Source organism: Dipteris shenzhenensis, chromosome 28, assembly GCF_047967505.1.
Source record: "Dipteris shenzhenensis isolate YYH24624 ecotype China chromosome 28, Dip_SZ_1.0, whole genome shotgun sequence".
Lineage (NCBI taxonomy): Eukaryota > Viridiplantae > Streptophyta > Polypodiopsida > Gleicheniales > Dipteridaceae > Dipteris > Dipteris shenzhenensis.
Genome location: NC_141623.1, coordinates 3,921,138 through 3,932,328, shown reverse-complemented (window position 1 = coordinate 3,932,328; position 11,191 = coordinate 3,921,138). Strand labels below are relative to the sequence as shown.

At 40.4% G+C, this 11,191-nt stretch overlaps 1 protein-coding gene across 1 annotated transcript; it reads left to right on the top strand.

The window, feature by feature from the left end:
• Positions 1-714: 714 nt before the first annotated feature.
• Positions 715-6,512, top strand: LOC147883054 (uncharacterized). Its single transcript, XM_087399202.1, has 3 exons — positions 715-1,258; positions 2,002-2,287; positions 3,528-6,512. Exons 1-3 carry the CDS (start codon positions 1,146-1,148, stop codon positions 6,282-6,284), a joined length of 3,156 nt encoding a protein of 1,051 aa, XP_087255328.1. The 5' UTR covers positions 715-1,145; the 3' UTR covers positions 6,285-6,512.
• The last annotated feature ends 4,679 nt before the right edge of the window (positions 6,513-11,191 follow it).

The window sequence follows — 11,191 nt, the reverse complement described above, 5'->3', positions numbered from 1 at the left end:
AGGAAGCAGGAGAAGGAAGGTTAATGGAATGAAAGGAGATGGAAGGCCTCAGAGCCATGGGTTAAGACTTAGCCAAAATTTAAGAATCAAAGATGCACCATAGGAGAAGGAAGGTTAATGGAATGAAAGGAGATGGAAGGCCTCAGAGCCATGGGTTAAGACTTAGCCAAAATTTAAGAATCAAAGATGCACCATCAGATAGGGAGTGGTTGAGGATGGTGGTCATGCATCTTTGCGCGTGCAAAGCATGGGTTCAGTACTTGTTACATTTATTGCAAGCCATTGGAACATTGCAAAACCATTCATTGAGGTAAAGTACATCAACAAGAGTGAGTACCTCCTTGCTTGTGAGGCAACTTGATTGTTTGAATGCTATGCAATTAGTGCAATATCTACAATGGAATAATGCATTGCAAGATGGGGTTAATCTTTATTCACTTAAGCTTCTTTATTGCTCTTCCACTTACTAAACTTTTTGTCATTCTCAAGGGGCCACAGCAAAGCAAACTGAAGACCGCAATGATAAGATGTGGATTTGTGAAGCCTTACAACCCGGGTTCTTCTCATAAGGTTGTCTTGTCGCTCTCCTTCTCATAAGGTGGTCTTGTCGCTCTCCTTGCACCATCAACCTTAGCAATGCCTGCGCATTTCTCATCCTGAGCTGAGCGGAGCTGAGCTGCTACAAGTGCTTCTTTTCTTCTTCATCATCTCATCTTCTCCATGTTCAACAACTGGTCGTTGCTCTTTCAAGTTCGACCTCACCAGCCTCCTACGGTCTCTACCCACACATTGCACGACAACACAGGCAGCCTATCAGCCGCCTCCTCCCAAGTCCCAACGCTCTCTTCTTGGTTTCTGCCACCCATGTGACTCGTGAGCCTCAGCCCGCAGCCCATCGCATCGATTTACTTAATGCTCGCTTCGTGCAGTGTGCAACTTCCGTGCTTTTTCACCGCATCGTTTCCTGCACTTTGAAAGCTCTCCTCCACCTCCAGCAATATCCTATTTGTCCTGTCCCATCGACATCCCCACCATTTTCATAGCTTCCACAGCCTTCGTCTGAACAAGCAGGCCCATTTGCCCTGTTCCTTCTTAGTATCTATCGCCTCCTCTTTGCTTTCCCGCCTCCCCATTCGCGCACGGTTATGGGCTCTCATACATCATCTTGTGCCCAGGTGAGGGCCTTTGAAGGAGTCTCCGTTGCCGCCGCCGCCGCCGCCGCCGTTGTCTCTAAACATGCAAGGCTCAAGTGTCATCGGTACCTACTTGTATCTTTTGCTTTCTGAAGTTTGTGCATGTGTCCCCAAGAAGGTGCCTTGTCCATGGCAACCTCGTATTAAGCAAAGTCACGCAGCGACGAATCCGCCGCGCTGAGATTAGTATTCATCGACTAATTATTAATATGTTCACGCTTATAATTTCATCGTTGCTAAAATGCACTGAATGTCTTTAGCACGTTATGCGCAAGGAGAAGCGGGAAATAACCAGACTCCAGACTCCAGAGGCGCTTTGCTTCGCAAGTTTGCTATGCAGGAAGGCCCGTATGGTTTGAATCTATTGCTGCTGTGTCTTAAATTCTAGACCGTATAAGCTGACATTAGACATCCGAAATTTACGTCAGGGACTAGAATGTCTGCTAGTGATGGGCAAAGTCACCTATCGATCAATGATCGATTGTCACGTCTGGTCAAGGTTAACATTTATGCTGAGGAGTGGAATGAAATCCCCTATATTGATCCCTTAAAGAGCAATGCTGGCGTCTTTACCACGTCAGAAGTAAAGGAAATCAACGTGAAGATGTCCCATTATAGCTGTATGCGTAACTTCATCACATCGACAAAAATCTCCCACAGCTGTAGATAAAACCTTAACCCTTACTGAAATTGATTGCGTTTCCCAGTTTCCACGTTTCTTTATTTCCTTCTTTTTAATAGGTTGTCGTCACTTAACACTAGTGAAAGGTGCCCTTTATTCGTAATTTAAAGTCAAACATGATTGCAGGCAAGTTCTGGAGAACCTTCAGAGTGCAGTCATATTTTTGTGCCTCTTAACCCTGGGCGGCCCTTGGTTAGTGAGGGGAGTTAGTGCTACAAGCCGGCAAGACATACAGATGGATCCATGTATGCATGTTCCGTACCAACCTGGTATGCAGGGACCAAGCCAGTGCTTTTCTCCAGAATCCAAAATCGAAGTCACCCTTGTCGCTACACTATTGGAAAACATAAGTGAAGCTAATCAAGCGTTTCAGCTTCTGAAGAACTTTGATCTGCAGCTCCATGTTCTAAGGGTGAGTATGCTTTTGAGTCAAGCTGGCTGTCTCTCAAAGAAATAGAACCAACAAATATTATTCAGAGAATCAAAGAAGTAGGTCTTAAAAAATATTCTTTGAAGCATCGTTCTCAGATTCATCTAGATGTACATTCCCACCGTATTAGGCGGGCCGAATTAGCAGACATGCACATTCCACCTCATGAAGTTTTTGTGTGGCCTGCTGGTATTGTGATAAATTCTTTCTATCGTAAGTGGTGCATTGCCCTATCACTTGTCTAGGCATTTCTTACTTAGGAATGTTCGCTCGATCTTAAGAGACTAGAATGAAATTATATATAGTCTTCAAAAGCAGTTGTAGCTTGAATGAAGAGAATGTGGACCACTTTTTTATTAGCCTTCTCCTTTAGTGCTCTCTGGAGTGCTGACAGGAACTCAGTACGAAGACATCTGTATAAATGGACGTTCAAATATGTGTGGATATGTATTGTGAGAGCATATGTTTATAGTATGGTCCACACCCACCATTGGGGGCTGGTGATGGTGGTGGGGATGTCATAGTAGCTAATCCCTGTATGATAGAGTTTGTGGTTTTCAACCTTGTGACTGTGATGAGATTGACACTGTGCTATCTGTTGTGTTTCAAAGGATTTGTTTGGGCATGTTCCTGGATTCATCTAGATATATTTTCTTTGGAGCATTGAATAAGCTGTTTGAAAAACCGAATTAAGCTTTCCATTGTCCAGACTCTTCCTTTTAACAAATTTACCAAGCAATCAGGCAAAAGGAATAGATTGCTAAAGCAGAGACACATTGAACTCCTCAGAGACTTCTGGAGTATGGAGACATAGCTGATAAGCTCTATGTCCAAGATGTCCATTTTTGAGAAGCGATCACATGTGTCAAAATTTCCTTTTGGATGGGGCTCACAACTCATAACCAAAGAGTTAAGATCTGTAAAAATGTCTCAACTGAAACTAGGTCGCCTTGGTCTTTCACATTTATTTGGGCTGATTTTTGTATCGGCCTTAATTTGAAAAGAAAAGAAAAGGGAGACATGGAGAAATATTCTCCAAAGGTACCGTCTATAACATCAGCATTACCTTATATGAATGCTTTTGTTTAAAAGACGGTTAGAGTTTTCTCTTGCCAAATATTATTTTTGGTGCTTTGTTGACCCTGACATTGAGCTACTAATAGATTGCCCAGTGTTTTGGGTTTGGAGAATAGGATATTTATAAGATCTGCTGCTTGTGCAGGATTTTGAAAAAACTTTCTTTGCTCCGAGACTAGACAAAGTGTTGTGGCAAGAAAATACCATCCGTACTGCCCATATGTCACGTGAAAATCATGCTCTAAAAGGTTTGTTGATTGTTTTGCCATCGCCTCTGTCAGGCAAAAAGTGGGACTATGTCAAGAATCCTAGCAACAATTCAGTTATTATGCAGCTTTTGGTAAGTTGCAAAGGTGGAACCATCAAGGGGATAGATAAAGAATGTGCATGTGTCACACATTGTGATCCAGACCATTCTATGAGCGAGCCCCAATTTCTCAATGTTGAGCAGCTAAAGTTCTTGCAGACCCAGAATTGCATCTTCTGTATACTTCAGGTTCATGTGGACTTGCATCATTATGGTACTCGTGCAATTGGTCTTATTATCTTGCATCCTGTTCTGCCAACTATTGGTTCTGGCATCCTGAGCTTATGGAACAATCATCCCAGGGGGATGGAACGAATGCCATCGCAGCAGATGGGGGTTGCTGCTAGTGTTAGATTTGTAGATGGAGATGATGTTCAGATCTTGGAGCTGTATTGTGATTGGGCCGTACCTCCTTCTGGAAAAAAGACGGTACAGGAACAACAAATTGATGATTTCCTTGATAACACATATGCCAAATCTATATTCCGTATGAGCATGTCTCGAGCCTGTATGGTCAAAAACTTGCCTTTGCAGATGGATATTCTGATTATAAAAGGTGGTGGCACCACGTCTCATGGTTTCAGAGTGGATCCATCTCATAGCTCCTACATTGCACCTGGAGAATTTATCAAGCTGGTTATTTCATACCGGCAAGGCCTATCAACTAGAATGACTGAAAAAGATCTAAAGCTGATGACTCCATTTGGCACATTTATTGTTCCTTTGTGGGTCAGTCTTCCAGAACACATGCCTCCTTCCTGTTACAAGGCCATATTAGTGTCCAAATTCAAGAGTTTCTTTCTTCATGTCTGTTTAATGGTTCTCTTTGTAGCGCTTTTAGTGTTTTTGAAGATGCTTAAACAGGAAAGAGAAGATCCGGCAGATACATTGTCGTCACCAAGTAGTTCAGGTATAGTTTTCCCTTATGTCACGATGAAGACAGAACATGCTTGTGCACAGGCTGGAGGAGGGGCGTCTCATCATGAGCACCACCATATGCATAAATACATCCAGACATTATTACACTTGAAGAGTAAAAGGTTTTACTCAATAATGGACCTGGAGAAATCCTTTGGCAACTCCAAACTACCCAGCAGGGCTTTCAGAATCCTTCGTATGATTGTGGCTTTTGTAGGCAACTTGGGTATCAACTGGTTATGTGTCTCACAATCTCAACGATCTCTTCCAACTTCAAAAGCCAATCCCTATAGGGTTGGAAGTCCAGTGGCAATTTCAACCAAATCAAATACTGGCCACAGCAAGCTAAGCAATAGCACTGTAAATGCCAGCAATAAAATGTCAGGAAAGAAGGGAAATATCCCACATCCTCGCAATCAATCTTTTAAGATTGGGGAGCAGCTATCTTCTTTGTGCATGAGTTCGTTAGCTTCACAAAAGGAACGCATAACACAGCAACTAAGCTCCTCAACTTCATACCCTCTCTCAGATGATGTACAGCCAATGTCACCAAAAGCTGCACCGTTTGGCAAGGATCAAGACAAAGGAAGACGGAAAAAGAGGAAAAATAATTGTGTTTATATGAGGCAGGAGGTAGAAAGTGAAAGTAGAAGAAGTTCCTCTCCTCTGTCGTCGCTCTCTTCATCTGCAACATCGGAAAATCCATCCAGAACCATCAGTCCCTTACTTCAGCAGGGCGCTTTATTAGGTACGTCAATGGCCCGTGTGGCTGCAGATCAAGACAGTCATTCTGAATCGCATGGTGAGCTCTCCCAGATAGATGTCGATGTAAGTGTCGGTTCCCATTGTCTTCCCCACACTGAAATGAAACAGGTTCATTGCTTACTGATGAACAGCACAAAGGGTGCGTTTACGGTCGTACAAGAGGATTTGTCAAGTATAGACACAATCAGGAGCTTACCGGCTGAAAATGAGGCTGTGCCTATTGTCAAAGATTCGGAGATTACGAAACAAAGAGAAACACTAAAGGATAGAAAAGGTCTCAAGCAGTCCGGGAAAGCTGATGAAGTGGATAGTGCTTTCAAAAATAGACTTACTCTGACATCATCTGCCAGTTTTAGTCGATGTGGAGGAGGTTCTGACGTGGGTCTGCCACGAAAGGAAGGGGGGAACTTAATGAGGGCTTCAATGTTGGAAAAATCTCTCGTTTCGCCTTCTGTTATTGCACCTCATGCCCGAGCGCCAGGAAGTAGACTTGCCGGGAAGCCTTCACAGCCTTCACAAAAGCAAAGTGCAGGCAGCAATTATCAGTTTAATGTTAGTGGTGACACAAATTCTGGGCTGGCGAATGCAGTCTCCCCATATGGAGTTACAAGCAATGCAACATGCCACGGGGCTGGTGATTTTGTCTATGACATCTGGGGTGATCACTTTGCTGAAATCATTCGAAGAGCACAATCGTGTCCATGGTCTTTGAATGAGAGTGTTTTGCAAATCAATGTAACAAGCAGAAATCTTTCCTTATTGCAAGACTCTCAGAGTTTCTTTTCCAAGGCGGGGTTTCTGGTGCAAAGTGGAACAGTTAACTACGTGAATGGTTCAGAGATTGATTCGCCCCATCCTTTGGACGTTTTGTTTGGCTCACACTCAGTTCGTCTCACCCCAGAGCGGCACTAAAATGGGATATTGCCCATATAACATTATGCCAGTGTGAACCATACACACCCTATATTGCAGGCCATTGATGGTAGGCGAGCAATATCTTTCTGCTGTGGCTGCAAATGAGCAGTAGCAGGATAGAGATCAGCTGGCTGACATTCACACCTCGAAGGATTTAAGGCAAGTGAAATGTAAGCAGCTTGTAGGCAGGTCATCAGATCAATTAGAAATTTGAAGTAATGGTGTGACAAGGGGAAATTTAATAAGCAGCAGCTGTCCCCACCCTCTCTCTCTCTCTCTCTCTCTCTCTCTCTCTCTCTCTCTCTCTCTTCCTCTTCCCCTTGTTTGGTGTGACTGCAATACTCAGTCTCTTTCCCATAAGCTGCATCACCCTCTAGTATCAGGGCAGGGGTTCGGCAATTACTTGATCTGTCAACTAACCAACCAACCAACCTCTCTCCCTCGCCCTCAATTTTCTCGAGCTTGTTCATGTATCGTGGTAGCTGCAGTTGCCAAATTCTCAGACTGCATAATATCTAACAGTGAGTAGTTTTGACAAAGCAGGAACAACTACAAGATTTTGATGCCATGTGGAAGGAAAATACCCAAATCTAGGGAAGCAACTCAAATTTTGGCACGTTGGTGTAGACATTTTTTTGTATAGGGTGTCGATCAATGGTGGCTGGCCTCATGTTTGGTGACTTGCAACAGATCACTATGCATTAGTTGTAGCGAAGCTTTTGGTTTGTCGTGAGGAGCTTCTAGCATATCTTATCATCACCATATGGTCCCCCTTCCTTCCTAGGTTTTTTTTGTACATCAATCCTCTCTCTCTCTCTCTTTCGCCTCTCGACAGCTTTTCTCAATGTGTGTATATATATATATATATACATATATGTATGTATAAATGTATGTACATATATATACATGTATATATATATGTATATACATATATATTACTTTTTCCATGAAGGAAAAATTAGTTCTATAGGTCTACCTTTATGATTTTTTCCTCGAGGAAATATTCCTTTTTTACATTTGCCATGAGACTTTTGGCATGTCAATTATGAATGTGGTGATTGCAGTATCTACAATTTCTTGTATCTTTTGCCTTCCTTTGATTTGTGTTAGTCGTTGTAGGTTGAGCACTGTCTAATTGTGTTGGCAAAGTGATTCTTTGATAATTGGAGTAAAGAAAGAGTAGATACTAAAACTATTGTAGGTTGATCAAGTATGATGAAGTTTAATCAATGTTTACATCTCTTGAGAGTATCAACCTTCTTTTAATCGGATAATACAATTCGTGTGCTTTGGACTCTTTGAAATTTCCTATAAAGACACATTTGATGGATTTGACATTGACTTCATTCTTGAGTTGATCAAGAATATGTGCATAAGCTAAAAAGCCAAAACCCAAATATGGCCTTGCAATTTTCTTTTCCAGTATACACACCATGTTCATTTTGCAATGATTGTGCTTTTCCTTTCTATTATGGCATGTATCTACATGTAGATCGTGGCTTATCCCAAAAGTGTCTCTTATCCCAAAATGTCTAGCAAAGCTCCTCAACCATGATGTTGGAATGATATTTTCAACAAAACTAGGCTATTGATAATGGAGATGTCTGAACCTCTTATGCCACAATGTGCTTTAGATATGCATCATGATTCTGATATCGAGCAACAAGTGGTCTTTGAATTGAAACTACTAATGAAAGCTTGGACATTTGGCCAATCTTAGCACCTTTAGAAATCATAAAACTACGGTTACTGATTTCCATAATTGTATATCTGTACTTATTGAAAACAAATTTGATATCATTCTTATTGGCTTGACTATTGGACATGAGATTTTGGAGCATAGACAACATCTACAATACTTTATGTAGTTGCGTGTTGTTAATTTCTTCACATACTTTTTAAGAGATAATTATGTGTAATTGATTAACATGCATTTTTTCATAAACTCATTTGTAATGACCTTGTTGTTAATATAATACTCACAAATATTTATGCCCATACTTGTATTGGGGCCTATTATCGAGATGCTCTCTTTAGATGCACTCATTTATTGAATGGTGTCAAACCTTGGAGGGAGAGACGATATACATAGGACCATACACACAAATGACTAGCTATACACTAGATTGTATTGAAAAGAATGAATAGAAGCAAGTTTTTCATAACCATTCAGGTTTAGGGATATGGTATGGAAACCATATTGCCTTTTAGCACTCTACGAGTGTTAGTGCATATTAACATATTGCACATTATGTTGAGATTACACATTAACACCTTTCGTCAAGATCGACATCATGATCATGAAATGAGATCTATACATACATCTCGACTTGACTGAACGTTATGATGAAGAGAGCTTTGAATTGTTATTGATGTTGCTTTGTGTTTTGTTAATGCTGAACCTTTGTATGTGATGTTGGAATCTTTTGCGGTTGTTGTCCTTTTTGTCCTCGTTGATCAAATATCTGTCCATATTCAATTCACATCCTTCACTTGTTTTCACCTCTAGGGCTTATGTCTATTACATTTGAAAAGTATTTGTTGACTTTAGAATTTTATGATTGCTTGTCCTTTCTTTGGATTGTCTACACTAGGAGGCATTTTCATATTTCTATTTTTTATTATAGGCCTTGTTCTTCTACAATTGCATCTCCTTCAAAGATGTCATTGGAATAATGAGACAGGCATTAGCCATTGTTTTGAATTCTATGTGGGATGATTTTGGTTTTTCTCTTTTGGCCATAGAATGAAATCCACTTGTCACATTCTAATTTATCAAGTTGAAATTGACCATGGTGACTTCTTTTTCTATGTCATTATGATTTTTGACTTTGTTTTTATCATCTTTGCATTATGTGATCTGTCTTTACATCAGTTGTCTCTTTTTAGATGATTTTCTATGGGCATAGGATCTATGTCCCTTGGATGTACTATGCTTGCCTTTGCTAGATCTGAGTTCTTTCTTTTCACTTGTCCATGTTCTACTTGGACTTGAAAGATGTGTTGGCGGACGATATACTTTTGCCTTCTTTTGTTTCTTTTGGTACTTTTTACCAAGTTTCATCACCATAATTAGAAGTTGATAATTACATATCCAATTTGTTATGCATGTTGAATAGATATTTGATGTTGAATTGCACTCTGATGGAGTTTTTTCATAAAACATGATGTCCTTCAAGATGCACTAGTCCATTTGGATGGTATTTGATTGCAATTTCCATATAATTGATGGCCTTATTGATTTTGACCTTGTATCATCTGATCTAGCATTGCATATGTTGTAACTTGAACGTTTGTGTGATCCATAGCTTTATTGGTGTTTGTTGGATCGGTTGTTTCTTCTTATTGATGATGTATGTCTTCCCTTTCTATCTAAAGGTTTGCAAATTTGGCTATGAACAAGTACTACAATAGCTCCTTGTATTCAAACTTGGGAATATCTACTATAAAGAGACGCTTCTTATTGATGATCTATGCCTTCCCTTCCTATCTAAAGGTCTACAAATTTGGCTATGAACAAGTACTACAATAGCTCCTCGTATTCAAACTTTGGGAATATCTATTATAAAGAGATGCATATCTACTATAAAGAGATGGTATGGACAAGTACTACAATAGCTCCTTGTATTCAGACTTGGGAATATCTACTATAAAGAAATGCATGCTAGGGAGCCTTTACGGAGACTTCTCGGTCCTCTTCATGTGTTGGTAGCCAAGACGGGAAATTTGACCCTACATGGGACTTCCTTGGTTTATGTATGGTTTTTAAATTGAATTTTTATGAAAGGGGCATCTAATGCACGAGGCATCCTTACATGGGAGTTTTGTTAATGGCGTAAAGAAAAGCTTGATAAAACATGAGAAGTGAATGGGTAACTAAGCAAAAAGTGGCAAAACATTTGTACAATATATACAATCCCTAGAGTTTCATGTAGCATGCTTGGGAGTGCTATAATTGCCATCCAACAAGGTCATTCTCCTAGTTACGAAGTACATGGGTAATCGAGCAATCCATCTAGGTGAGCCAGGTGATATCAATTGTGTAGATAGATGCATTTGCATGAACATGGAAAATATCAACTCACCTTGGCTCCCAAGGGATGGGAATCAATGTTGCTCATTCCTTGAACTCCTTGCTGCTTCGCGGTCTTCATCCCAATGGAATCACTTCCTTCTTGGTAAGTTCATACAATGGCACAAACTTGGGTGAAATCTTAAATAAATATACAACAACGAATAGATACTTGGTCAGATTAAGGGAACTTCCTACTTTCTCGACACTTTCTAACTTCTTGAGACAATTAAAATGGTTATCTTCATTAGCATAAACACAACAGTATCTAGATAGATATAGTACTGATTCACATGGATACTCCCTGAATATGTCTACTATAAATGTAGATGCCACATTCTCAAGCTGAATGCAATGAATTCGCATGCATATGTTCCCTCTTGGTTATAACATAGTTTTCTAGTAGCACTCCTTGGTAATGAATATGAGATTGTATCCACAGTAGCATCCATGAATGAGTACATCTCCTATGAGTTTGTAGTAGTTGACTCATACTCGAGCTTTCCATTTTTCTTGGAGACCACGTGATTGGGAACAACCAATTGCTTCTGTCCATCATGCACATATGAACCTGGCTCTTGTAAGCTAGTCTAGCTCAACTTCTACCTGCTTGGCATAGTATGGAGTTGTTTGGCAACACTACAAGCATATCAACTAGGAGTACACTAGGGGAATCTTGTGTTGGTAGATTGTAGTGGATATGCCTATGAGTTCAATGTAGTCCCACATGCATACATCCTTATATTCATGAATGGGTTCAATATGTTGGGTGGCTAGGGTGGGGTCATTGTTTAGACAACCTTGATCATTCAAGGCATCTCCTTTATTCCTA

Bases quoted from the DNA above. Each gene is read 5' to 3' on its own strand.
- LOC147883054 (XM_087399202.1), top strand. From the start codon at position 1,146: ATGGGCTCTCATACATCATCTTGTGCCCAGGTGAGGGCCTTTGAAGGA. The intron at 1,259-2,001 runs GTACCTACTTGT...ACATGATTGCAG, and splicing joins GCAAGGCTCAAGTGTCATCG to GCAAGTTCTGGAGAACCTTC. The intron at 2,288-3,527 runs GTGAGTATGCTT...CTGCTTGTGCAG, and splicing joins TGCAGCTCCATGTTCTAAGG to GATTTTGAAAAAACTTTCTT.